Source organism: Macaca fascicularis, chromosome 18 (genome assembly GCF_037993035.2).
Source record: "Macaca fascicularis isolate 582-1 chromosome 18, T2T-MFA8v1.1".
Lineage (NCBI taxonomy): Eukaryota > Metazoa > Chordata > Mammalia > Primates > Cercopithecidae > Macaca > Macaca fascicularis.
Window position 1 is genome coordinate 25,699,016 of NC_088392.1, and position 26,968 is coordinate 25,725,983.

Genomic DNA, 26,968 nt, shown 5'->3' on the forward strand with positions numbered 1-26,968 from the left:
CCCTATGGGCATTAAACAGCGTATTTACAGCTAGACATGGTTTACATCGACTGGAATATAACACACCTGGTTATTTTCTATTCACACAAATACACTGAGCTTTTGTTTTGTTTTGTTTTGTTTTTATTTTAGTGTGTTCAGAAAGGGCACTGTTTCTAGGGTTTGTTCAGATTTAAACTGGAAAGAGTAGAAATGTAGCACTTTCTGCCTACTTCTTATAAAAGAATGGAACTTCAGATGCTTTGGTCAATGCAAAAAGCAAAACTCAGTTGGTTCTTTCTCCTCAGGTCTATGCTCCATCAGCAAGCACTGCCGACTACAATAGGGACTCACCAGGCTATCCTTCCTCCAAACCAGCAACCAGCACTTTCCCTAGCTCCTTCTTCATGCAAGGTAAGATGCTACTGCTTCTGAGGGAAAGGCCACAGGGTAGCATCTTCCTGGGTCACTTAATGTCACAGATAGGGCAAAAGAAGTGGAATAGTAGACGCGTGTAGAATTTTTGAAGTCATACTCTTCTTAGGAATTGAATTCCTTAAAAATTGATTATTAATTAAAACTGTACTAGGCCTTTCTTTACAATTAAACCCCTTTGAGCAGTAATGGGTTAAGATTAGATTGATCTGCTTCACTTAGAGCCAATGCTCCTGCTGGTCTTCCATGCATGACCAACCATTTCAGCATATTCACCATCCCCAAGACAATGTAGCTGTTAGTTTAGAAGTGGTTCATCTTCATGTATGTTTAGAACATCCTGGATTTAGCCAGCTGGGAACAAGTTGGCCTAATGTATAACCTTACATAAAATTTTCATCCACTTACTAATTCGTAGGTAAGAACAAGGCTCCAAGATGAAGTAACCTACCACAGACTGGAATATTACACGGTGAAAGTTCTGTCCCAACATAGTAACTGGTTTAGGATAAAAGACCCAACTTTTGGGGGAGAAGACAAATATAGAAAATACAGAATTATCCAGTATGTTTAAATACATGGATGTGTGTCCCTACACTGAGCTTTTAGTCTTGCCACGGATAGCGTATACCTTTCTGCTGCTCAAAAAAGACCAAGATGTGACCGAGTGCAGTGGCTCATGCCTGTAATCCCAATACTTTGGGAGGCCAAGGCGGGTAGATCACAAGGTCAGGAGATTGAGACCATCCTAGCCAATATGGTGAAACCCTGTCTCTACTAAAAATACAAAAAATTATCTGGGTGTGGTGGTGTGTGCCTGTAGTCCCAGCTACTCAGGAGGCTGAGGCAGGAGAATGGCGTGAACTTGGGAGGCGGAGCTTGCAGTGAGCCGAGATTGTGCCATTGCACTCCAGCCTGGGCAACAGAGCGAGACTCCGTCTCAAAAAATAAATAAATAAATAAATAAATAAATAAATAAATAAATAAATAAATAAATTTTTTAAAAGACCAAGATGTTTGAAATGACAGCAGCTACTTCAAGAATGAACCACTTAGAGTATGCTCCTAAGGACTCCATCCTGATATGTGTGTGGCACTTATTTCTAATGTAATTATCTTGTTACCAAGTTAATGCCCTGAATTTAGATGAGGAATTTACCAAGAACCCCTGAGTGCAAAAATTTAACTCTTTCTGCCCAGGTATGAAAACCTTATTTGTATAAGCCTTGTCTACGGGCCATGGGTTTTCTTTCTTTATGCACCTCTAGGAAGGGCCATGTCACAGGAAGGGGAGCACATTTGGGGCAGAGAGTACCAGGGAAGCAGCCTGATTATAGTGGACACACTCAAAGTCGTTCTCATTAAAAGATATTAATCTTCCTTCCCTTCAGTGTGTTAGCTCTTTTAGTTTGTTAGTTCACATGTGAAATTCCATGGAAATTTATAAAATTGGGTGGAATGGCTCCCTTGGGAATAGAGAGAAGTTGTTCCACACATAATAGAGCTCATGTGTCAGAAGTCTTTTATCTTTGTGACCCATCCTAGGTGTAACTCTCAAAGGGACACAGCAGGCTATGTCACCTGGATGCGTTTTGTGCCATGACAAAAAGCTTATCACCTTCAGCTGTAAACAGTAGCTACCTCAGCATCAGTCCCCTCTTTGGTGAGCAGTGGGAGATATTGTCCTACAGGTGTTTACAGAGATTGGCAACTCAAGGATCCATTACACAAAACAGATTTTGATTGAAAAAATTGGTGGAAGGATACATTTCTTCTATCTGCCCAGGAAAGTGGCTTTCTCAAAGGGTGCACATTGCTGGGTAGGCCAGGTAAATTAAATCAGTAGGCTCCTTTCCCTAGCAGACCACCCAAAATATGGGGAACAAATTTGTTTCTCTGCATATGCACACCCAAAAAGCAAAAAAAAAAAAAAAAATTGAGTTGACATTTATGATGAGCACAATTAATTTGCACACGTCTAATTCTATTCTTTCAAAACAACATTATGGCAAGATCATGGGATGTGATAAATATTAATTTACTGTGAAAAGCATAATTTATGTAGAATATGTATTTTTATAAGTCTGCATCAAGCAGAGTATTCTGTGTTAACAGTCCTAAATGCATTGCCACCCAGTGTATCACATTGTCAGGAGACTTTTGTTCAGTGGTATATGTTTTCAATTTATTTGTCATGTGTGACATCTATTTAAAATGTTAGTGGTCTTGAACTTCATATTTGAATTTAAGGTGATATTTAAGCCTTCGTAATCTAAGAACAAAAGCTCAAGTACATGAATGATAACTTTTTAAAAATCCTGTGTTTTCACATCATGGCCACAGAAGCAGTTGCATCACGGTCCTGTCCCATATCAGCTTCCCTTCAGTAGAGGGTTACTTGGTGCCCTGAGAATTCAATACTTGAAGGAATATGCAATTAAGGTGAAAGATATTCAGAAACTGTCTGGGGCATATTGTAAACTCACTACTGTGGCCTCTTATTTTTAACTTCTATTTCCATCTTCTAGTTAAAACTCTGAAGTTGTCAAAATCACAGACATGATTTTGCTTGCATGGTTCTTAAAGAGAGGAATCTACAAACTGTTCCCCCCAATCTGAAATGAGTCCAGTTCCAAAATTCTAACTTCCGGATTTAAGAACTCAGTGAAAAAGAGCTTCATGAAATACAGTGTCAGATTTAACTTTTCTGTTTCCTAACTTTTTAATAGGCCTTTATTAAATAAAATGTTATGGTAAAAATAATCTTATTTTCAAGGAAGCAATATCTGCTATACATTTAACAGCCAGCTGATGGCCTGGTATATACCTAGTACTCAATACTTTTTGTTAAAGTATTGAAAAAAAGAAAAAAATGAATGAATTTAGCAGTAATGTAGATCTTCTTTTCCCTTAAGCTTGGGAAACCAAACCTTAACAACAGCAATTATTAATAATAACCTGTAGGCCAACAGGCCCAGAGAATGAAAAAATCTGTAGGGATGTTTTTAATAATGGTGTTAACAAAAGGTTAACCTCATATTGAAAGATACTTTATATATAATTTTAAACCTCTATAATTCTTAAATAATTTTATAAAATCCAGAGACTCTCAAAATTATGTGTAATATAATAGCCACCTAGTGCATGTGTGTACCCTTTGGATTGCTACTGAAGGTTTAAGATAGCTATATAGCTATACACCAAAAAATACAAATAAAATATCCTAAGAACTATATATTTGAGATTCATCTTCTCTGTATGCCATAATATAATTAAAATTCCAACTTTAATTCTACTGCGTATGTTAAAAATGAAATTAAACATTTTCAACCTAAGATTTTTTAAAATTAATACTTCTTTATATGCTTTTAAAACTTGTCAACTTTGTAATTTCTCAAATACTTTTCACCCCAAAGTTTAGGAACAATTTAACTTTTTAGTTGGTTTTCATAGAAAAAAGGGTTAGAAGACTTCTAAGAAATGTTTCCTTTAGCAGTAATTACCTTGCTGACTTGACATGATTCGTGGTAGAAGTATGCTCTGTTGTTCTTTTACAGTTGAATTTTTACCAAGAACACTTTAAGTGTTTATATTTGTTTGACAATATAGAGCCACTTGGGAAGAAATGATGACTGTCTTCTGATGTAATCAGCTAACAAACACAAAGATGAATAACACAACAGGCAGTCATTTTCAAGTATATGAAAAAACCCTATTCTATAAGGCAAGGCTGAATGCCTCAGAAAGTCATGGTTCTCTTTGTCCTTTACAGATGGCCATCACAGCAGTGACCCTTGGAGCTCCTCCAGTGGGATGAATCAGCCTGGCTATGCAGGAATGTTGGGCAACTCTTCTCATATTCCACAGTCCAGCAGCTACTGTAGCCTGCATCCACATGAACGTTTGGTAAGGCAGATGTACACGATAATGGGAATATCACAGCTAGTTTATTATACTTCATCCTCTGTCTTTCCGTGCATGTACACAAGGACTCTGCAAATAAGTGCAAAAATTGCACACACCCATTGTTCTTAAGTTGTATTCTTTCTGTGATCAAAGACATAACAGGATCAGATCACCTTTGTAAATCCTTCCAGATTCTCTCTGGCATTGTTCTTTTGTTTATTGTGTTTTGCTCTGTGCCTTCTTTATCACAATGTCAGCTTCCTTGAGTACATAAATAGATACTTACTTAAGTTGCAAAATCTTAACATGGTGGTTCCTGGTCATTTTTTGCTATCTGTGGTTTCAAAGGATGTACTGCAGAGGGCAGAGTGATGGTCAGTAGGTTATATGCATCACCCAGGAGCATTTAATTTCCCCTTGACTGGCTTATGTCAGCTTTGGCCTGTTGTGATGTATCCAAAAGAAGAAGTTTATATTTTCTGTAGACTTCCATCAGTAAGAGAAAGCATGAGGTTTCTACATAGATCAGATTCGCATTTTTCAGTATTTTAATTCCCATCCTAGCCTGCCACTCATACTGTGTTTTGCCTCACTCCAGGTGAAAACTGTTGGGCTCTAGAATGTTAAGTCTTTCATTACTAAACGTTTGCACTCTGTCCATCACCTACATTCATCTCTCATAGTATGTCTCTTTATCCTGAAGGAAACAACTCAACTGACTTTCTTCTAGCCTTAAATGTCACCACAGCCCAGAATCCACTGTTGAACTTAAGTCTGTCATTAAAGGGAGGAAAGAGCCTAGATCTTGAGTGAGATTTGGGATGCAGATAAGATGAAATTTGAATCCCTTGTGCAAGAACATAGCTTAATATGTGAACCTCAAATCCTACAAATGTGAAAGCATATGGGAAATCCAGTGATCCTAGGTGATACTTACACCACTACTCTTCATCTTGCATTTGTCCCTTTTTCTTCTCATATCCACACATAGGTTTCTTTTTCTGTTCTGATAAAGGAAGTCATTCTGGATTCATGTGGTCTTTGCTCTCTTTTGCTTAACCAGTACATATAAGAAACAGGATCTGATATCCTACTCCAATAATCAAAAAAATTCCAGAAGTTAAGATTTCTGATATCCTTGAAAATCCATATTTAGTTGTTCCTAGTGGTGGAGATGCCTTAGTAGTCAATTAGCCTGTACATTCCTGAGAGGCAAACAATGGAAATGGAATGGGCCTTTTTGTATCATCTCCCAAGACTGAATGTATAAATCACAAACTATCTCACATTTCAGCACATTTCCAGTAAATAGCAGATGACTTGTTTTCAAATTTTCTCTTCACCCACCTCCTATTTGGAGATATTAGAGTGAAAGCTTAGAGAAATGTCAACTATATCAACTATTATTATGCTAGAATTCGTTTTGGCTAAAATTTTCATTTCTCCACCATCATTTTCCAATTCTCTGGGAACTCATCATCAGTCAAAAGTATATGTGTCCTATGAGCAAGGAAAGTTTTGATTACAAATAAAAGTTTTAGGCACTATACCAGCATGTTGGAATTTCAGTTCTTTTAAGAGTTGCCCATTTGACGTTAATTTTTCTTCCCTTCTGTGTTTCTTTCTTTTCCTGTCATTCTTGAGAGTTTTGAGTTAGGCGATTTGATTTTATCCTAGTCCAGTTCACTGCTTGGGAAGCAGCTTTAAAATGTGCTTCCATGCACAAAGAGTGTAATTTCAAAATGGAAACCAACTATATTCCTTTTAGAAAAAGTCTTATAGAACCAAAACAGTATTATCAACCAGAGAGAAAAGAGCATTTTGAAGTAGTAACCCAATAGGCTATATCAGAAGCTATATTTGCAATGCCATTTACCTATCACAAAACACAGGATTTTCATTTTTCATCTGATCAGTTAACAGATTTCAGAGAGTAGAATTTTTGTTTTAAAGGGGACATGAATAAGCTATCTTGTAACGTATACTAATGAATTTTCCCACTGTTAGTGAAACTATTGAATTATTGTATCTAGTTATCATTGTACTTGCAGTATTTAACCATCTGAAAATCTTTTACTGAAGTGACTTAGAAGAATCTGACACTGAGAATACTTTGAATATACAGTAGCAGTTGGTGTCGTTTCAGTTGAAAATAATGGTAGTTCCTTATAATTTTATTCTTAGCATCTGGCTAGCCCCATACTAAACAAAGGGATAGTTTAAGAAAAAGCTAAGTGCTGTTCCTGGATTATTTGGGGGATAATTTGGCCAAGTTATTATCTCTAAAGATAAAACATTTTAAAAACATCATTGCCTTCATCACTTTATGCCATGTTATAACAGAATGTGTAATTATAAAACTTCAGATCCACATACTTTCAGTAGCAACTGTCAAGTTACCAACGTTTAGTCTTTAAATCCCCTTTACAGTTTTAGCCTGTCCAACAGAATCCCACAGCTAATCATTACTGTGTTACAGATACCCACACAAAATCACTCAGATGAATGGAGTTTGCGATTAAGCTTTGGAATGGGTTGTTGTAGATGATTTTACATTTGGAATGACTTGGCAGGGTTCTTTTTAAGAACAGGATAGAGTCCTCACTGTCTGGCATGATTTAGGCATGGTCTTTGCACTACAGGGCGAAACAGTCCTAGGAATCTGGAATTTTCCTTTAAAGGAAGTTCTGTTGTCTTTTATTTTTTTTGTAACATAAACCCTTACTTCAGTAATTCTCAACTGATGGCAGTTTTTCCCTTTGGGGAACGCTTGGCAATGTCTGGGGACATTTTCATTGTTACAACTAGGGACTAGATGCTACTGGAATCCAGTGCATAGAGGCTAGGGGTGCTGGTAAACATGACGTCATATACGGGAGAGCTTCCACAGCAAAGAATCAGTAGTGCCAAGGTTCAGTAGTGCCAAGGTTGCGAAATCCTGCCCAAACCCAAAGCATGATTTTATTCTTATTTATGTGCACCAGTTATTATATTTTTCCAATCTTTGAATTATCAACTAGCATATCACTAATGGAAACATTTCCAACAGTTACTTTGTTACTAGACACAAAATACACTACTCTTGGGCATCACAAGTTAAAATGAATGAATAGTGGGCATGTAAAGCCTCACACTTTGTCACACTCCTCATGTCCTTTGTAGCAAGCAGGAAAGACAGTAATAGCTGGATTGAGAGACTAAGAGGACCTCTTATAGTTGATCCCTAAATCCTCTAAAAGAGACATTATTCTCTGGTGTATTTATTACATCTCTGAATGACAGTAGTTTTCAAGATAGTTTTTAATGTAAAATAATCTAGTTATAAATCTCATTAGTTTATTTCAGCATCTAATTTTCTGCGAATCTCTAAAAATAACTGATTTACATGGATTTCATTGGTTTCCATCTTTATAATCTATGGGGATTAATTTTTCCTTTTATTCTGTGAACTCAGCATTAACCCTTCATCAAATCCCAAATTACTGCCCGTTTTACATAAAGTTAAAAGGGCCCAAAGATTCTCACCAATGTGACTATCTGTTTTGTTTTGTTTCATCTTCTGATTATTGTAGTTAGTTAAATATTTATTATTCTTTTCCTCTTTTTTTGATTTTTGTACATTTCAGACTGATTTGTAGTTCGTCTGTTCTTCAGAAATTCCACATGGAATAGGACTGTGTAGAAGTGAAGTTAAACTTAGTCATCTCTTTGTTGTTGTTGTTGTTGTTGTTGTTGTTGTTGTTGTTTGAGATGGAGTCTTGCTCTGTCGCCCAGGCTGGAGTGCAGTGGCGCAATCTCGGCTCACTGCAAACTCCGCCTTCCAGGTTCACGCCATTCTCCTGCCTCAGCCTCCCAAGTAGTTAGGACTACAGGCGCCCGCCACCGAGCCCAGCTAATTTTTTGTATTTTTGGTAGAGACAGGGTTTCACCGTGGTCTTGATCCCCTGACCTCATGATCCACCTGCCTTGGCCTCCCAAATTGCTGAGATTACAGGCGTGAGCCACCGCGCCCGGCCCGTCATCTGTTTTTTTGTTCTTTTTTCCACATTCTGTTTCTTTTCCTCCATTTTCTTATAGTGTTTACCTCTATAGCAGAAATAGCTCTATCCCTGCTAAGCTTTCAGATTAGCTGTACTATGGAATGAGCCCACTATTATTTTTCATTGGAGAAAATTCCATGGACTACCTGGGGCATTCATTAAGTGGCAAGTAGAAGTGAGTTTAACAGGTAGCCTAAGGAATTTTGGGGTCAAGGAAAGAAAGAGGTCCATGGAATTTAAAAATTTGGAAGGCATTCTCAGGAACTTGGAAAGATGTAAAGGCATCATCTTAACTTTTTTACTGACGTCCTTTAAGTTGGGCTGTTTTGGTTTTCCAGAGGTAATATTTTCAAAAACATTCATGTATCATTGAAAATCCTACCTCTAATACATAGATTCATTTCCTTAGACTAGTTGGCTCTCAAATAAGTTATACTTCAATCCACTGTTTAGTAAATTCTAACTGTTAACCAATTGTTCATTGAGCATATGGTATAATTATGTGTTCAGTAGTTAGCCGCAGGTTGTGGGATGCAGAACTATAAGCTCTATTCGTTTAAATAGTTTACAATATAGGTGAAAATACATTAGAAAGAGCAAGAAATGAAAGGCAAAATATAATTAAGTGTTAAAGAGCATAGTGCAGAATGTAAGTGCATTAGGGACCCAGAGAGAAGATATGGTGGAAGAGTTGGAGGTAGTTAGGGACTCTTCAAGAAAGAGGTAGAATTCAAGATGGATCTCACAGAGTAAATAGGGCAACACTCAAGAGACTATCATTTCATTCCTCCTGAGCAAATGCTTGGGTTTTAAATACCCGTGACTATCAGCATCATATTCAATCTCTAATTTTGAAATAAACAATTTTAAGAGCGTTTCCAATAATGATACAATAAAGCCTCATCATCCATTAATATATTGCATATGAGGAAAAAGTGTATTTTAGCTTTAATGCTTTACATAACACATTCAGATGCCTATGAGAATAACTTTTGAAGCTGCTTTTTATCAAAATAGCTCAGCACGTTTTTGTAAATTACTATGTCCATTTTAGTGATCTGTTCATTCCCAAGCAGATGGGTAGATTGCAACTAATTTGCCACCTTACAGGCACTGTGGCATACCCAAGAAAGGCAGCTTATTTGGAAAACTAAGGTAATAATTAAACTCAAAGCAGAGTCTTAAACCAAATGATTCTGTAAAGATGTTGTTCTTTCATTGCCAGCTATATGAGGATTGCTTGTAGGTGGGGCATGTAAAGAAAGGACTCAAACCAAAATAAGTCATGTGGTCCTAATTTAATTCAGTATAGTCAATGGTTACATATTGATGAGTAAGAGAGATATTTAACCATTAGTGCTTTTTAAATTTTTTATTTACTAAATTTTATTGTTGCTGGGGTTCAAAAATAATAATTTAATTTGGGAAGAAGAAGATTGGAAACTGGTTAGTCTTTGCCATTTAGTTTCAAGAAAGTCAGGATGAAATGTAATATAAGCCCTGTGGATCATAATGTTGTTTTGTTCATTATATAGTGGAATCTTTTCCACTTGATCAGCAGGCCACACACAAAAAATTAATAGTAGAGTGGTCTTTTATGCCGCTGAAACCCTGGAGATGATTTTAAACAGTAATCTGCAGATTTCAAGATTGTGATCATTTCTCAATGCCCCTCATTGCCATTATATTCCTCCACAGTTGATGCAAACCCAAGCTAACTGTGTTTCTGTATAACTTATTATTTGAAAAATGAAAGCTGTCAGATCTAAGCAAGATATATTCTTGGCTATTTTGAAATTCTAATAGCTGTCTCCATTGTAAAATAGAGAGTTGTGAGAAAAGTATTTGAAAATAACTCACTGAATACCTTATGATTAAATATGGCCACCTTTTTCTGCTTCTTGCTATAGAGCTATCCATCACACTCCTCAGCAGACATCAATTCCAGTCTTCCTCCGATGTCCACTTTCCATCGTAGTGGCACAAACCATTACAGCACCTCTTCCTGTACGCCTCCTGCCAACGGGACAGACAGTATAATGGGTGAGTCACAGAAATGCCAATTCTGATACCGACAATCGGTGTCAGGGTTTAATCATTAAGGACCTCTTTTTCCCTTTCATAACTGAATAACAATTAGGCAATAAATATTAGTCACATAACAGAATGAACACACAAATGAACCAATCAGAAGTAAAATCACTGGCTTGAGCATAACCGTATTTTTGGTCACAAGACACTGAAATTTAACTACGTTCTCCATCGCGAGTCATTAGATTGAACAAGGGTTCAAACAGACCAAAACTATCTTGTTCTTCACATTCAAAAAGAGTGAACAAAGTCATAAGACGAGCCTAGTGAGACTAGGAGCTACAAAGCAGAATAACTCTTAATGGTAGTTATCAACCACTTCCCAAAAATCCAGTCATTGTGCTAGGCTTTTATCCATGGTGTGCCACTGTCTTCCGAGGACTGGTTAATGTGAAATTCTCAGGTGACTGATAATAACTCCATGAGGTTAATCTTCTGGAGAATGTGACACTGTGGAGTCCCTCAGAGGGGAAGAAGTATTTGTTCACTTATGAGAGAGGAGATGCCTGGGCATCAGTTGGCCAGAAATTATTTGTTGCTGCTTTTAATTAATTAATTTATTTATTTTTACCAAGGACATTTACCAATAAGTTAAGATTCAAGAAGAATGCTGCCCCCATGAACTGAGCCATCATACTCTCATTTATCATGATGTTCACTGTGGTCTTTTCCGTAGGACAGGTGGTTCCCCGATCAGCATTCCCACTTTGAGGAATGAACTGAACTGGATGTCCAGCTGCCCCTGGAGGGTAGAGGTGGAGTTGGTGGGGAGATAGCTACCTGCTTCTGAACCAGCTTTGACACCTTGTTGTTCAGATGAGCAGCAAGCTTAGTGCACCAGGGTCTTATTAAAACCTCAGACTTCTCAGGTGATCACTTTCTGTGGTTCTAGCTCAAACTAACTCCTTTCTTGGCCTGAATGTCACTCTTAGAGCGTCAGTGGGGAGAATACTCAGTGTATGTCTTTGAGAGAAGATTGCGCAACAGAATAATGGTGCTGTTGAGTCCTCTTAGCTCTTTATACTTGTTTTCTTTAGAGAGTGTGTAGAATTTGGGGAAGTAGCGTGAATCACTTATGTAGGAACGTTTTTCATGAAGGAGGAGAGATGTGTTTTGAAACGTTGGAAATATAATTTCTGCCTCAATAATGCCCTCTCTGCTTATTCAATAATATATTTCACACTTGAGATGAGCCATCTCGAAGCCTCTCCACTCCACTATCATGTCTAAGAAGCAAATTGAGGAGAGAGTTTCCATTTTTTTAACTTTTCCTAACCAAGCTTCTACAAATATGTTGCATCAGTTTGACCTTGGAGAGCTACAGACAGAGGTCACATGGGGAAGTTTGTTAGCTATCAATGCAGTTTTGGCAGATTTGAAAAACAAGAAGAAAGAAAGCAGTGCAGAACTGAAAGAGTGAGAAAAGCATATTTCACTTCAGTGTGGTTTGACAAATGGAAAGCCCCTTTCTGCAGTCATGAGGTCTGGTTATGAAGAAGGATGACCGGTCATTCATCCTTTTACATGACAGATTTCCTGTCTACTTGTGGTTTGAGTAATTTTCTTTTTTAGGAAGGTATGAAGGTGGAGCAGAACCTTGAGTTGAGGAAAACATATTTAGGCGCTGTTTGAAAAAAAGTTTTTCTGATTGATTTGCAAAACAGTCCTCTTGAGAGAGAGGCACTATGACTTGGAAAGGACATATCAGGAAATGGGGTGGTTATCTCCATGAGCTGTAGACAGCTTAGCCACAACTCTCAGTGGGAATGAGTTTTGCTTGGTTTTAGCTGGTCATTGTCATTAGTTTGTGGATGAACAGGAGAATCCACTTGTTGGTCTAGCCAGAGTGGAGCAATAGGTGACTTCTGTATGCTGAGAATAGACTTAACTTGTTAAAAACCATAGGGCCTTATTTAAGGGTCTTGATAATAATAAAAGCGCTATAATTTAAAAACAAAAGTATGAGATTTTTAGAACCCAGGAAAGGGCTTTCTAGAAATTTATTTCATATAATGGATGCACTTGTCAAAATCCACCAGCAGAATGATAAAAAGATGCATAATCTTTCAGGAAATAGGTAGACATGGTAATTCAGCATTTTGTAGGCACAAACCTTTATTATTATGCATAAATACAGATATTACTTTAAGGTTACTTTAAGGGAGAACATTCGAGAATGCTTTTCTTTAAAATAATATTTTCACCAATTGCGTACGTGAAAATGCAGAGGAAAATTTAAGCATAATAAGCCTTAGTATTGCGTGATGTCTGAGTGGCCCATGTTTTTTCACATTTAAGTTCTCTTAGGCTTTGATTTGATTTTTCAAGTGTGGTAAAAGTCAGTGATGGCAGTGTGTCTGTATAACAAGAAGAGAAGCTTTCTCTTCTGATGTTAGTGATACTTCCCTAACAAACAGTATGGATTAATAGGATACATCTGCAGACTTTTGAAAATATTTGGCATATACTCACTCATTCTGAAACACAGGAAGTAAAGAAATATTACGTTGCCTGTATCTCAAAGAACAAACAGAGCTAATTAAATAATTGGCAAATAGGGAACACATAGCCTGACACATGTTTGAGATTACACACGATTCTGTAGAAAATGACTGTAAGCAATACTAATGCCTTAAGAATGGGGTTCAAGCACTAACACATGGACATCACATTTTTCACGTTTTCTTGGTAAAAAGTTGCAAGACAGTGCAGTCTTTTCATACAGGGTGTTGATGTCTTAGAAAGCTGCTTTTTCAGTTTAGAAGAGGGCTGCTGCCCTTCATTTCAGTGTCATATTATAATATGTCTTTCTGGTTGTCAGCAGTTGTCCTGAACTGACACTAGAACAACGCAGTGGGGTGAGATACAAGCTCTAGAACTCTCAGAAAGGAACCTCTCTGTAACCACATTCCCTTTCTTCTTCTTCTGTCCTCTGCATCTCAAAGATGGAAGATGTCCACTGAGGTTTACTATTTGTTTGGCTTGGGGGAGTGACTGGGTGTTTCTTGCTTTGTTTTCTTTTGCCCTGTAATACCCAATATCATTTTTTTGAGAAATCCTTAAGAATGATAAAGCTTACTTGGATTACATTAATGAGGTGTGTGGTTTTTTTTGTTTGTTTGTTTGTTTGTTTTGGTTTTTTTATGACACATTCATCCATGGATTTTCAAGAGAATTGTAGAACAAGGTATTTTATTTATCACATATAGTCCGCTACTTTTCTCAAGCCTCACTGGCACACTCTGGATATCATATTAGACCTTTCTGAATTGAAAGGGTCATCTAATTAGCCCTACAGTTAGAGGAATATAATGTATGGGACACAAGCATGGATTCACAGTAGTTCAGCTGGCGACACACCCAGTTAAGGAGAGAAGCTGTCAGGGGTCTTTGGGAGTTACCAGCATCAGTACCTTCTATGCAGTTCTTCAGACTCTTTCAATGTTATGCCACTGGGCATTCTCAGAAGCAGTGCAGTTCAGTGCCTCTGCATCTGAGCATACATACGGAGGAGGAAGTGTAGTACGTTATTAGATACCAGCTATAGCGAATAGGAATGTCTACAGGATAGTAACCATAAATATTTGGTTAGCCACATATTTCCTTCCTATTTGCAATAGTATCCAGTAGCCCTTCCTGATGGAAAGAAGTAAGAGGACCTCCTACCATAGCACAGACCACTGAGACTGCTCAAGGATAAGAATGCTTTATCTCCCCATTGGGACATACCATCTGTATACATTCACAGGGTGTGACCCTTTGTGGTTTGAGGCTACACACACTCTCTTGCCCTCAGAGAGAATTGGTCATATAACTAACATAATGGTTATAATAACTATTATTGTTTTATTAGTCTTTAACTGGACTGCTTTCTAATACATGGTCTTTTCCATGTTTTTAAACCTCAAACCAGTGTTGAAGGAAGAGACTACCAAGATTGATTTAATACACCATATGCTAAAGATTACCCTGGAATATCTATTTGGTTCATGAATTAATCTGGCTTAGAACTTTCATTTCTAATGACATGTTTGAATGACATGTTAGTATGTGGCTTGTCTAGTAGAACCATTATGTCCTTTTCCCCTTGAGGACTTGTTTTCACAGTAATTTTATTATTAGAGTAGTCGCATAATGTTCACTTTATATTTTACAAGAATATTGAGCCTTGAAATAGTCAGGTGATGAACAAGCACAGAGCATAAAAGTAATATGAATTTTATCCAGCAATGTCAAGGCGTCTTAGTTACCAAGACCACCAACAGAGAACATTAAACTAGTTTGATTTAAATCTCCTCTATTTCCTGTGCACAATTAGGAAGCCCAACTTCCCCCTGAATTCCTAGGAATCCCTCTTGTTAAAAATTAGTGCATTGTAGTCTATATACTTGAGTTTTTATTTTGAAATGGTTGTAGTAGGAGTGCTGGAAATGCTCCCTCTTTTTGTCATCTTTATGGATAAGCACATGGTATTGTTATGCTGTTTCTAATGGTTTCATAACATGAGGGTCACTCGGACACTGTTTAGAAAACCCTACTTTGAAAGCAGTCATCTCTCAAGCAAACACAGTGTGAATTGTGCTTCTTATTCCTTTGATGCCTTCGTGATGTTCCCAGCCTTAGATGATGGGTGTGCGTTAAAGGGGCAACACATTTTCCAAATTCTGATTTGTAGTAGTTGATCCCAAGGCACCGCTCATCCCACTGTTTTGTTGAGGGTGTGTTCTAATGGGAATGAACATTTCCCCAAAGCTGAGACTGAGACAGAGGGTGGTCTAGCATGTAGCCCAAGATACAAAACCCTTCTTTCTGCTTCATCTTCTAGCCAGCAACACCACCTGTGTTCAAGCCATCTGAACAATACTTGGGTGGCAGGCAGTGTCGAAGCCTCCTACAAAATTTACAGTTCCTCTTAATAACTGCTCATCTTCCATTCACATTTGTATGTTACAGCTCTACTTAGGGACTGATTATATTTCTCTTGGGCAAGATAAATTGATTAGAGCCAAAAGTAGAAATCAATAAAGTCTTTACCAAGCAAATGCATTGGTTTTCATCCTTATTTCTGTTACATGGACATTTTGATCATCTCTAATATGAATTGATAAAAATCTTGGGCCTCAAAGAGTAGTCAAGTCCTCTTACATTAAAGCTGAAAATGCAGGTTTGATGTATCTTGCTAAACATGGCCCACTTCTCAATGCAAAAAAAAAAAAAAAAATTCTGCCACTTGAGAATTAAAATATATTTACTTTCCAGTTATACCCTTTGTTATATCAGTCACACAAATAAAAAGAGAAATCTGTAAGAGAAAGACCCAAGTAGCTTAACATGTTCAGGGAATCTAGAAAATGTAGCTTCTCCAGTGTTTCCTGGACCAGAGCAAAAGGCATTCCAAGTGAAAGGGCAAACGGGCCCCAGTAAACTGCTTTGAAATTTAAGCCCTTGGGTTTGGCACTCCAGCTGTTGCAAGGTAAAATGGCTTCATGTTAAAAAATAGTCTGTTCTTATCAGTGATTTCCATGAGTAGCCTTTGTAGTTTTCTGAAATATTTTCATGACATGATGAGGTAAGCAGTTGATTCTATTTTTAATTCTATTTCCTGAGTCATAATATCTCCCTGCATAAAACAGGCACTGATAGAAAGTTTAGTTAGAAAGGCATAGTTCTAAAGAAATCAGAATGATCATAATATCTTGCCTCTTCTAACGTGTGATTTTTGGGGCATACATATTTAGTTTTTAAATGCTCCTAAAATATTTTTATTGGTGTTCAGTACTTTGTTTAGTTTCATAAATATATGTATATTATTTATAATCTTCATTTTAAAGTTGTTTAAAGGAAGAATTAATCTTTTGAAAGCCACTACAGTAGCAGATATTATTTGTAATGAAGCAATATCTTGTTCTTTTTTGGCTTAGGTTCTTTGTTAGATAATGTGATTTTTCCAATGTAGCGCCAAACTTTTTGTGAAAATCTGTATTCAAATGAAGCAAATATCACAAATTATTTTGGCTGGTAGATCTAATTTTTAGGTATATAATAATGATAAGAAATATTGCTCCTAGGGAAAAAAAAAAAAAAAGATAAGTACCCCCAAATACGATGGTAATGCATACTGAAAAAAGGTTAGTGTCACCTATATTTCACATAATTATTATTTTCTGTTTATAATGGTTTTTAGGTTTGTTTGTTCTTGTTGTTTGAGGCAGAGTTTTGCTCCTGTTGCCCAGGCTGGAGTGCAATGGCACTATCTCAATCTCCTGGGTTCAAGCGATTCTCCTGCCTTAGCCAGGCATAGTGGTGCATGCCTGCAATCCCTGTTTTTAGTTTTTAAAGGACTCCTTAATACAGAAATTCTTCTCATTTTCACACTAGATATAATTTGTTGTATTTTATCTTATATTAAATATGTTTAATACTATTGATATCTGAGTTGCTCTCACCGGTCCAATTGTATGATGTCAGACCCTCATTTCTAAGAACTTGCTTATACAATACCTATCATGAGTGCTAATGACTCATGTATTTTAATATCATAACTTTGTGATATGGAAAAGAAGTTTGTTTTATCACAAGGTAATTGTGTTCTTTTTATCATGTGCCAGTTTTCTTTCAGCATTTTAGCAATTAACAAATAAATATGGGTATGGGTTTTGTAAACCAAATAAAGCATATATCAAAACATTATCGGGTGGGTGCTTTGGCTCACTCCTGTAATCCAGCACTTTGGGAGGCCAAGGCGGGCGGATCACGAGGTCAGGAGTTCAAGACCAGCTTGACCAACATGGTGAAACCCTGTCTCTACTAAAAATACAAAAATTAGCCAGCGTGGTGGCATGCGCCTGTAATCGCAGCTACTCAGGAGGCTGAGGCAGGAGAATCGCTTGAACTCGGAAGGTGGAGGTTGCAGTGAGCCGAGATTGTACCACTGCACTCCAGCCTGGGCAACAGAACAAGACTCCGTCTCAAAAAAAAAAAAAAAAAAAAAATTATCTAACTGAGACAGCCAAAATATAAATATATGAAAATAACAAGCATAAATTAGCTATGCTAAGCAGAGGTCAGGAGAATTAAATTATGACCTGGAAAAGCCATAGAATTGGACCACTGAAGATCTGACCCCACTACTGCATTTTAAAAGTGTGGAAGATGATGACAACACATTTGAGAAGGCTCTCTTAGTTCAAGAATGGAGCTGGCAAGTCTTTTAAATTATATACCTGTTTAATGAAATTTTGCTTGGATTCATTGGGTGATTTAAGCTTTTCTTTTCTTATTTCACAAAATAGTGAAAAAAACTTTCCTCCAGAACGTTAATAGGTTTTATTTAGATACTATGTCTATTTGCTAATGTTGAGGCTTTAATAAATACAACATACCCCAAGTTCTAGGCATTCTGTTAATACTGAAGACTTCACAGGAATCCGGGAAATCCCATTTTATCACTTAGTTCTAAAGGCAAGATACCTTCAAACGATACATGTTAAAGAAAGCTGGCTTTGAATTATATACTGGAATATATGTCTTTTATTATTCACAATACTCTTTGTTCTTCTCTTCTGTAGATAAAAATACCAGTGTTTAAGGCAGTAGAGATAAGCTTCATGAATATGTAGACTTACTTTATCTCTGGAATTTGAGACCATATTGACTTTTAGTAGCATACCAGTTCACTTTTTTTAGTGTTTACACAGACTTTTAAATATGTGGAGAATATATGTTATTTAAAACATTAAACATATTTTCTCTCCTTGTTAGTCAGATCTGTTGTGGAAATTTTTGTTTGTTTGGTGTACTGTGGAACTATGAGACGAATTCCCCGTTTTGCTATGTATCAAATTTCCATTTATTTGAAAACAGGTGGAAGTTATTTGTGAAGATAATTCCGTTTACTATAAAATAATATAAAGAAAAGCCAGACTCTGAGGACTCCAGAGACCTGAAAGTACTACATACTTGTCAGCAATGACCATCACATAGCTTGCTACATTCACCAGCTCATCAATAGCAAGGGGAAAGTCATAACAAGGAAACCACTTTATCTTTAAACCAAGGTGTCCGGTTTATATTTTATCTGTAAAAAAAGTAACATGAATATATTTGACATCTACCTCAGCAAACAAATTAATGCTAATTAAAGATTAATGTGTTGTAATTAGCATTAAAAATGCAATTAAATTGTGAGTAAATGGACCAGGAATAGAAAATTGTTAGACGTCTCACTGCCTGGTTTTCATATTCTGCCTTTTGTTTTTGCAGCAAATAGAGGAAGCGGGGCAGCCGGCAGCTCCCAGACTGGAGATGCTCTGGGGAAAGCACTTGCTTCGGTGAGGAAATATTGACTTTGGACTCCATATGTACCATTGTAAAGGGTGAACTTTAATCAGAAGTGGACATTTGGAATTTTAGAAAATGAATGGCAAATAGCTTTGATTTTTAGAAAATGCTAGCTTTCGTGCAGAACAGTCACTGGAAAATTTGAGAAGGCTCTGAAGCTTCCAGTATCTAGATAGTCTCTTTCTCTCATCCTCGCAATGGTACTAAGCCTGACTCAATTATGGATTTGGGAATATTCTCCTGGCCTTTGGTTTATCGGTTTTTTATACTGATGTCATATTTTACTCTAACGTAGTAATGGCGCACATTGACCAACTAAGACTGTCTTAGCAAGGAATAGTTCTAAAACACTTTGAAAGAGGCATTTGAAAAAAAAAAAAAAAAAAGACAATGACTGAAGTCCATGAAGAATTGTCACATAATTGGCACCTGGGAGACTCAGATTCTCTGCTTTACCCAGCTACTGCCAGAAAGCTAAAATTGAACATTTCTTGCATGTTCCCTGATGAGAAAATGGCATACCTTCATTGTCTCAGAGAGTATATCTGGTATTTTAGTCAAAAGCTAAACATGGTCATTTAGAAATGTAAGTGGAGGGCCGGGCATGGTAGCTCATACCTGTAATCCCAGCACTTTGGGAGGCCAAGGTGGGAGGATCACTTGAGGTCAGGAGTTCAGGACTAGCCTGGCCAGCACGATGAAACCCTGTCACTACTAAAAACACAAAAATTAGCTGGGCATGGGTAGCGCATGCCTGTAATCCCAGCTACTGTGGAGGCTGAGGCAGGAGAATTGCTTGAACCCGAGAGGTAGAGGTTGCAGTGAGCTGAGATCATGCCACTGCCCTCCAACCTGGGTGACAGAGCAAGACTCCATCTCATAAATAAATAAATGTAAGTGGAGATTTGTTTCTCTAAGATTTTGTCTCTTCAGTTGGCTTTTACCATTGGGAGCATTAAAAAAGTTCACACTATATTAGCATTGTGCCCTAAGTAAAAGTTTTTGTTTCATCTGGGCCTTCTGATGCTATGGAATCAAATGCCTAAATCAGACAAACAAGTGGCAAAATATCTTAGGAATGATCCTCATTTTGTAAATGAGGAAAGGAAAGTTCAGAGTATCTGCCTGGCTTGCCCATAGCCACACAGCCAGTGGGAACGAAGAGCTGAATTGAAGTCTGCTGACCCCAGCCTGGCTCTTTTCCCACCAACCCATACCACATCAGTAATTCTTGTTTTGAAAAATTAAAATAATTGTTAAGTTCTTCATTTGACAATATTGGTAATGTAGTTGATTGTTACATGTATTTTGTAACTGGTAAGTTTGAAATGAATTGCATTGACAACTTTGTAGTTTAGAAAAATGTGAATTATTTTAATGAATGAGGGTGTTTTTTTTTTTTCTCCCTATGTTTTAAGATCTATTCTCCAGATCACACTAACAACAGCTTTTCATCAAACCCTTCAACTCCTGTTGGCTCTCCTCCGTCTCTCTCAGGTAGTGTATTTCAAATCCCATTTCATCATACAACAGTTTATAAGAATGATTCCCCCCTTATACTTCCTGATTTTGTAGGTAGAAACTCACTTCCCCGCAAATCCCAAAGCTTGACATTCCTATAACAGACAAATACAAAGGGTGGGAGAGACAAATTGCCAGATAACAGTTTCGTCGTTTACATCCAAACCTTTTCTTAAAAATTAGATTATCTTTTTAAAATATGCAGACATATGGAAAATGTATTTCTTACACTTTTCTTAGCTCCGCAGAAGACACTCAACAGCAGAATAATGTATTCCAATAAAACTTCTCAGATGAAAAAAACTCAGTTAATATAGTCATGAATATGAATATAGACTATAGAGTCATCAAATATAGACTATTTAAATGGATCATTTCCTGCAGAAATTTTAGGCTTTCCAAATTCCCTCTTTAAAGTTCATGCCATTGGGATGTGTGGAGGAAACTATAATTTTGTAAATAAATTGTGAAGTAATTGTGTGGAGTAGAAGGGATGTTTGACTTCAAAGTATAACACATGCATATGACCTGTGGCTTCAGATTGAATAACTGTAATTTGTAGAATTATGTCAGTAAATGATTTCACTTATCAGGGTTCTGTTTAAGAGACTCATTGTCTTTCCAGTATAAACGCTTCCAGAAAGCCTTCCCTGGTTCATGTCTCTGCTCTTTGGTAAGGGGACAGGTGGTTTATTAAAAAAACAAAACAAAACAACAACAAAATCTAAATCACATCTGTACCTGATGGAAACCTTGGCTTACTGTAATTTACAGTGGAGTCACTTGCCTATATATATCCTGCATGCAGCTCTCATGGCCCAGTGTAAACTCGGCTCCTTGGTTGAGGACAGGAGGTTTCATTGCCACAAAACTTTCAGAAATGATGGCCATGGCTTAGCTGGGATTTAATGTCAGCCTCTTCCAAGCCTCTGTGGTACGGGAAGATCACAGAATAGAGAGAGCAGTTGGATTCTGAAGTCTGTATGTCCAGAGAGACCGCGTTGAAACTGAGATGCAATTGAGGTGATTTTAAGAGGGTAATGAAACGTTCCCCTAGGTGGAAATAGGAAGTAGAGTTCAGTATTGTTGTCCTCCTCGGGTTCTGTACCAGATTCTTACACTCTGAAAAATGATTTCAAGTGTCAGTATCCCCCTTTCAAGACAACAAGAAATAGAGAAATCTGAGCAGGTGGAACTCCAGTTTCCACATTTCAAACAAAGTAGCTTTCATTTTTTTCATTTTCTAATTTAGGAAAAGAAAATGTTCTGTGGTATCATAATGTTTGAGAACAACTAATGTAGTCTGATACCCTGATTTTACAGATGAGAATACTGAGCCCCAGAAAGGGAGTTGAGTTGTTGAGTTTATACCGGTAGTAATAGCAGAGCTTGGACAAAAATCTGGTGCTCACAGTTCTGCCGTCCATTTCTAGATTAATGGTGGGAAAGAAAAATTGGGATGCACAGTCAGTCCAGAAAACATCACAAATTCCCTTGACCTGAGTAGCATGCTCTCAGTGAAAGGCACAGAAACAAGGCTAGAGATGCCGCTTTTTGAGTCTTGGTAATGCATCATGGAAGACCACATGTTAGGAAGAAAGAACTTTTATGAAGATGCAAATATGGGGACAGATTGCTATTTTCACACCGACGGCTCTGTCCAAATTCTGTCAAGAAAAGTAATTGAACAAAATATTCTATTTTTATTTAGCATAAAAATATACATGCACACCCAGAAAAGACAGGAAGAGTGGATTTTAAAAGTGCTAACAGTGTCGGGGCATGAGATTTCAGTGAGATCATAGCTATTATTTTTTCCTTTTTTGAATTATGTATTTTCCAAGTTTTCTACAGTGAATGTGTATTATTTTAAATTTAAAGTGTTTTTTATTTTGTAGGTTAGACATGTAATATGTATTCTAACAGCAGTCTTTTTTTAGCCTTCAAGTTTAGTGAATCATAAAAAAAATTACTTTCTTCAGAAGAAACTTATAGTTGTTGCTGTATATTGACTTTAAATTTCCGGCTTAGTGGATCACTGATAACTAATCTTATTCTCTTAAAAAGTTTTTCAAGATTTATCTTTTTCTAAAGATTGTTTTAAAAACAAGTAGCAAAGCTGTTTTCCATTGGTGCAAGAATTTTGGTTTAACATAAACTGGCCTTGCATGAAGGTCTAACAAAATCCCATTTTTGTACCCTTAAAAGTACCTTGACTCCATAGTGATAGTTTTTCTTCCACAGGAACCCTTCTAACCAAAATTCGGAATCAATTAAATATTCTCGTTTAGGAGACAGCCAGCCTGGGGGAATTGTGAGTCTATGTAAAGTCTACATATTTTACATTTAAAATGTTTTTCTTGTCCCAAAATTCTAATATGGGAAGTTTACATGCATTTACCTTATCGTTTAAATGAAAATCATCATTGCCGTCTCCAACAGGACTGTTTGAAATATTGGCAAGCATCTTTTTACGTGTGTCTAGATCTGATTGAAATTCCCATTTTAATATCAGCAGGCACAGCTGTTTGGTCTAGAAATGGAGGACAGGCCTCATCGTCTCCTAATTATGAAGGACCCTTACACTCTTTGGTATGTCTCATTTGCCAATCTCTGTTCCACCCATTTCCAGGTCATGTTCTTTCTTGTTCAGTCTCCTTCACTCTCCAAGATTCTGATTTTCCCTGTTAGTAACTTTAAGTCAGTGTTAAGCGCACAAGTTTGCTGGAGCCAGAGTCATTAGGCTATGCTTGTTCCTATTTGGAAATGGGAACCCAGATACTACTGTAATGGAAGCCGCAGGGCTCTAAATATCTAAGTACCAGATAAAATCCTGGAAGGGCAATGGTCTCCTCCCCATCTCTAAGAAAGATCCCTGTCAATGATTAAATCACTTTCCTGCTATCAGAGTGCTGGAACTCCAGCTATGTCCTATACCTGGAACATTTGATTTCGTCTGCCTCGGCTTTGCTTTCCAGAATAACAAGTTTACAGGAGATTTCCTTCTCGTAGAAACCCACTGGTATCCTTCGTGGTAGAGAAATGCCTACTCTTCCAGGAGGGAATTGCTGAAAATTTCCATGGATGAAATTAATTATTATAAATACTCACATGATGATTCAGTGTCTGACACTTCAGTCTTTCTCTCCTCATGATGGTGGGGGCCAGAAATATGCATGAAACAACGCTGGTTGTACAGCATTTAGGCGGTACATGAATCTAGTGGGAAGGAATAGCAGTGAGGGAGAGGAGCCTTTTAGTTCCTCGGGGTTGAGATTTTCTTTTCTCCCTCATATCCTGAGATGACACATGGAAGAAGACATAGATTTATCTGTCTGCCTTAGTGTTGTCTTATATACTTCCCTTTCAGCTTAATCTTGAGGAAAATCTGAAAAGCACAGCAAAGGTGGATTTCCCTCCTTTGTTGTGTTCTTCCTTGCTATAGTGTATGAATCATTCAGCTATGCATTTTACCCAATAAAGGAAACCGGACAGTGAAACATATATGCACTACCCAGTCCAATTAGTCTGTGGACCACATCCAAATAATTAGTTGTTTTAGTGTTTTCCTTAATCAGTTATTCTCTGGGTCCTATTCATCAAAACCAGGCTTCATCCAACTATAGAACTGTAAAGATGAGGTGTATAGTTATGGACCACAGCTTCCATTCTGTTTGAATTCTGAACACTGAAGAAGAGATTCACAAGCAGAAACTGCTCTCTCTACCAGGAAGCTGTGAGCCAGAAACTGTGATAGACACATGTATGATTTCTTTCCCTGCATATATTTACACTCAGAAGTAAGTATGTATTATCATTCCCATATTTATAAATTAAAAAGCATACACTCTAAGAGGTTTAGTAACTTTTCCAAGGCCAAGTACGTAGCAAAGCTAGCAGCCTAGGGAAGGTAGTTTAACCCCCAAACCCACCAAATCAAAATGTTCTGTACCATAGACTACTATATTAGACACACATTCTTCCTGTCAGTATAGAATAATTAGAAATGGTTTTTCTCATGCAGTAGAGCTGGTACACGTGTTTGCACAGCCCATTCAAATCAAAGTCGATTGTAGCATAATCTAGTACAAAGAGTCACTAGATTTAAAATAAGAAGACCTAGATTCAAACTCAGACTTTACCATTTCCTAGCAGTGTGACACTATGTAATTAATTCACTTCATGTCTTTGAGCCTCGTTTTCATGTCTGTATGGAAGGGATCATAATGTCTTCCCTGCCTGCCCGTACACACGTGAAACAAGGATCAATGAGATGGCATATTTTAAATAGTGTACACTGGACAGTGGTATTTGATACCATTATTGATCACAGTTTTTAAAATGAATACATATTTTTAAAATGAATACACACTTTTTCTTCACTAAAAACTATAGGTATTGTCTAGTCGTGAAAAACTAGTATCGTAATGGCAAGGATGAACAAAGAAAGGTTGGTTGGTTTTTAGTGGTTTAAAGTCGTGAATTCTATACTGTGGTTGGGGCTTTGAACTCAGTTAGATGCCCCCAGTGAACAATTGATTCAAGTGTTTGTGATTCTTCAGTCTTAAAATCTTATACTACTTTAGTTGACGGAATTTATATAATTTTTTTCTGTAACCATTTTGAGGCCCTTACACACATACCACCACACACCCACTGGTTTTGATGACAGACAGAAAGCCAGAAACACCCTGTAAAAACTCAACAAGGAATTATCATCCATTTGCTTTTCCCTGTCTCTGATTTGATACTTAGCACTGTGTCTTATACCATAGGGAAGACCAAAGAAATATACCTTCAGGAAAATAATTTAATTAAGAAACTATAAATAGGTCATCTTTCCAGTGCTAATTGTTTAAAACTCTTTAACTTAATACCTGCCAGAAAGTTCCTTAAATTCAGTGAACATTTTTCTCTTATAAATCTAAATTGTCTTTCAAAAGGCAGTACCGTATATAGCACATGTACGTTATAATGCCCTGGAATAATTATTGAATTTAGTTTGTTCATGAAAAAATAACTCTATAATTTTAACATTAACATGTTCTACCAGTTTTCTGGAAATAACACTATTTGTATTAACATTGTTTTAAGGAAAAACCCGCAGTGTGTTTTTTGCCAACTAAAGTTTTACTTATGTAATTTAGGCACCCCTTTTGAACTAAATCAAATTTTACATTATTTGTTGACCAACAGCAAAGCCGAATTGAAGATCGTTTAGAAAGACTGGATGATGCTATTCATGTTCTCCGGAACCATGCAGTGGGCCCATCCACAGCTATGCCTGGTGGTCATGGGGACATGCATGGAATCATTGGACCTTCTCATAATGGAGCCATGGGTGGTCTGGGCTCAGGGTATGGAACCGGCCTTCTTTCAGCCAACAGACATTCACTCATGGTAAGTGATGAAATTTATAGACTCTATAGTTATCATACAGAGTTAGAATGTCAGGTATCGATACTATTGTTGCTGTTTTTTAAAAAAAATCAGCTTTATTGAGATATAATTCACTTAACATACAATGAGCCCATTTCAGGTGTACATTTCAAGTGTTTTAGTGTATTCACAAGGTTGTGCAACCATCACCATAGTCTAGGTTTTGAATATTTTTGCCCCCTGCAAAAAGAAAAGAACCCCTGGTGCCCATTAAGCAGTCATTCCCCATCCCTCCACTTCCAGCCCTTGGCAACCACTCCTCTACTTTGTCTATAGATTTACCTATTCTGGATATTTTGAATATATGGAGTCATACAACATGCAGTGGTCTTTTTTGACTTGGCTTCTTTTACTTAGTATGACTGTTGCAGTTTTTCCATAGTTTGCCACGTATTAGAGCTTCATTCATTTTTATTGTCAAGTAGTATTTCACTGTATGGACATACCACATTACACACTTGGGTTGTTCCAATTCCTTGGCTATGATGAATAATGCTTCTGTAAATATTCATGTTTAAGTTTTTGTGCAGACACATGTTTCCCTTTTAGAGTGAATTACTGGGTCATTGTTGGTGTTTGAAATTATTCATTTTGATGACCCTGGCCAAAATGTACAATTTGAGTTCATATTATAATATGACATTGCTAGTAATTCAAATATTAGTGTTTTTTTTAATTAAAGAAGCCAAAATAGTATCTGTCAATTCTGAGTCTGGGAGATAGAAATATATGGTATATTTGTTTGTATAAATACATTGTGTGTGGCTGTGTAATTTAATAGAGTAGCTTTATCACTACCTATTTAGAGTAAGTCTTTATTTGAATTATATTTAAGCAGATTTGTCCATATTACAATTGTGATTTTTTTTTCCTCATTACTTTTGAAAGGATTTTGGAGATAATTCTTTTTGGGGATGATTATGAAGATTCAGAGACTCTTCTTAATAGAATATTAAGTGATGACAATTAATAAGGTGACCAGAGTGGTGGAGAATGTAACTTGACCAGGGATTCTCTGTAGTTCTGCTCCTCACAAGCTCTACCTGGTCTCTAAGTACCTTAGTATCCTGTTTTGTCCGTTACAGGCTCGCTAAAAGTTGCTTGGATGAAGGTATATTTTCCATTATCACTGTAGCATTTCTCGTTTAAGCATGGTCCCAAAAGGAAATGCAAAATACATACAAATTATTATGAGGGTCTTTTTTTTTTTTTTTTTT

At 37.0% G+C, this 26,968-nt stretch overlaps 1 protein-coding gene across 50 annotated transcripts in view; it reads left to right on the plus strand.

Moving 5' to 3' along the window:
* Nucleotides 1-26,968, plus strand: part of TCF4 (transcription factor 4) — a 364,163-nt gene that overhangs the window by 311,412 nt on the left and 25,783 nt on the right. For all 50 annotated transcript variants that reach the window (XM_005586614.5, XM_074022483.1, XM_074022481.1 and 47 more), the window contains 7 exons: nt 288-393; nt 4,187-4,320; nt 10,271-10,403; nt 18,714-18,781; nt 20,210-20,288; nt 22,828-22,904; nt 25,509-25,712. In XM_005586614.5, the coding sequence (XP_005586671.1) occupies nt 288-393; nt 4,187-4,320; nt 10,271-10,403; nt 18,714-18,781; nt 20,210-20,288; nt 22,828-22,904; nt 25,509-25,712 (801 nt within the window). The remainder of the gene's footprint in view (nt 1-287; nt 394-4,186; nt 4,321-10,270; nt 10,404-18,713; nt 18,782-20,209; nt 20,289-22,827; nt 22,905-25,508; nt 25,713-26,968) is intronic.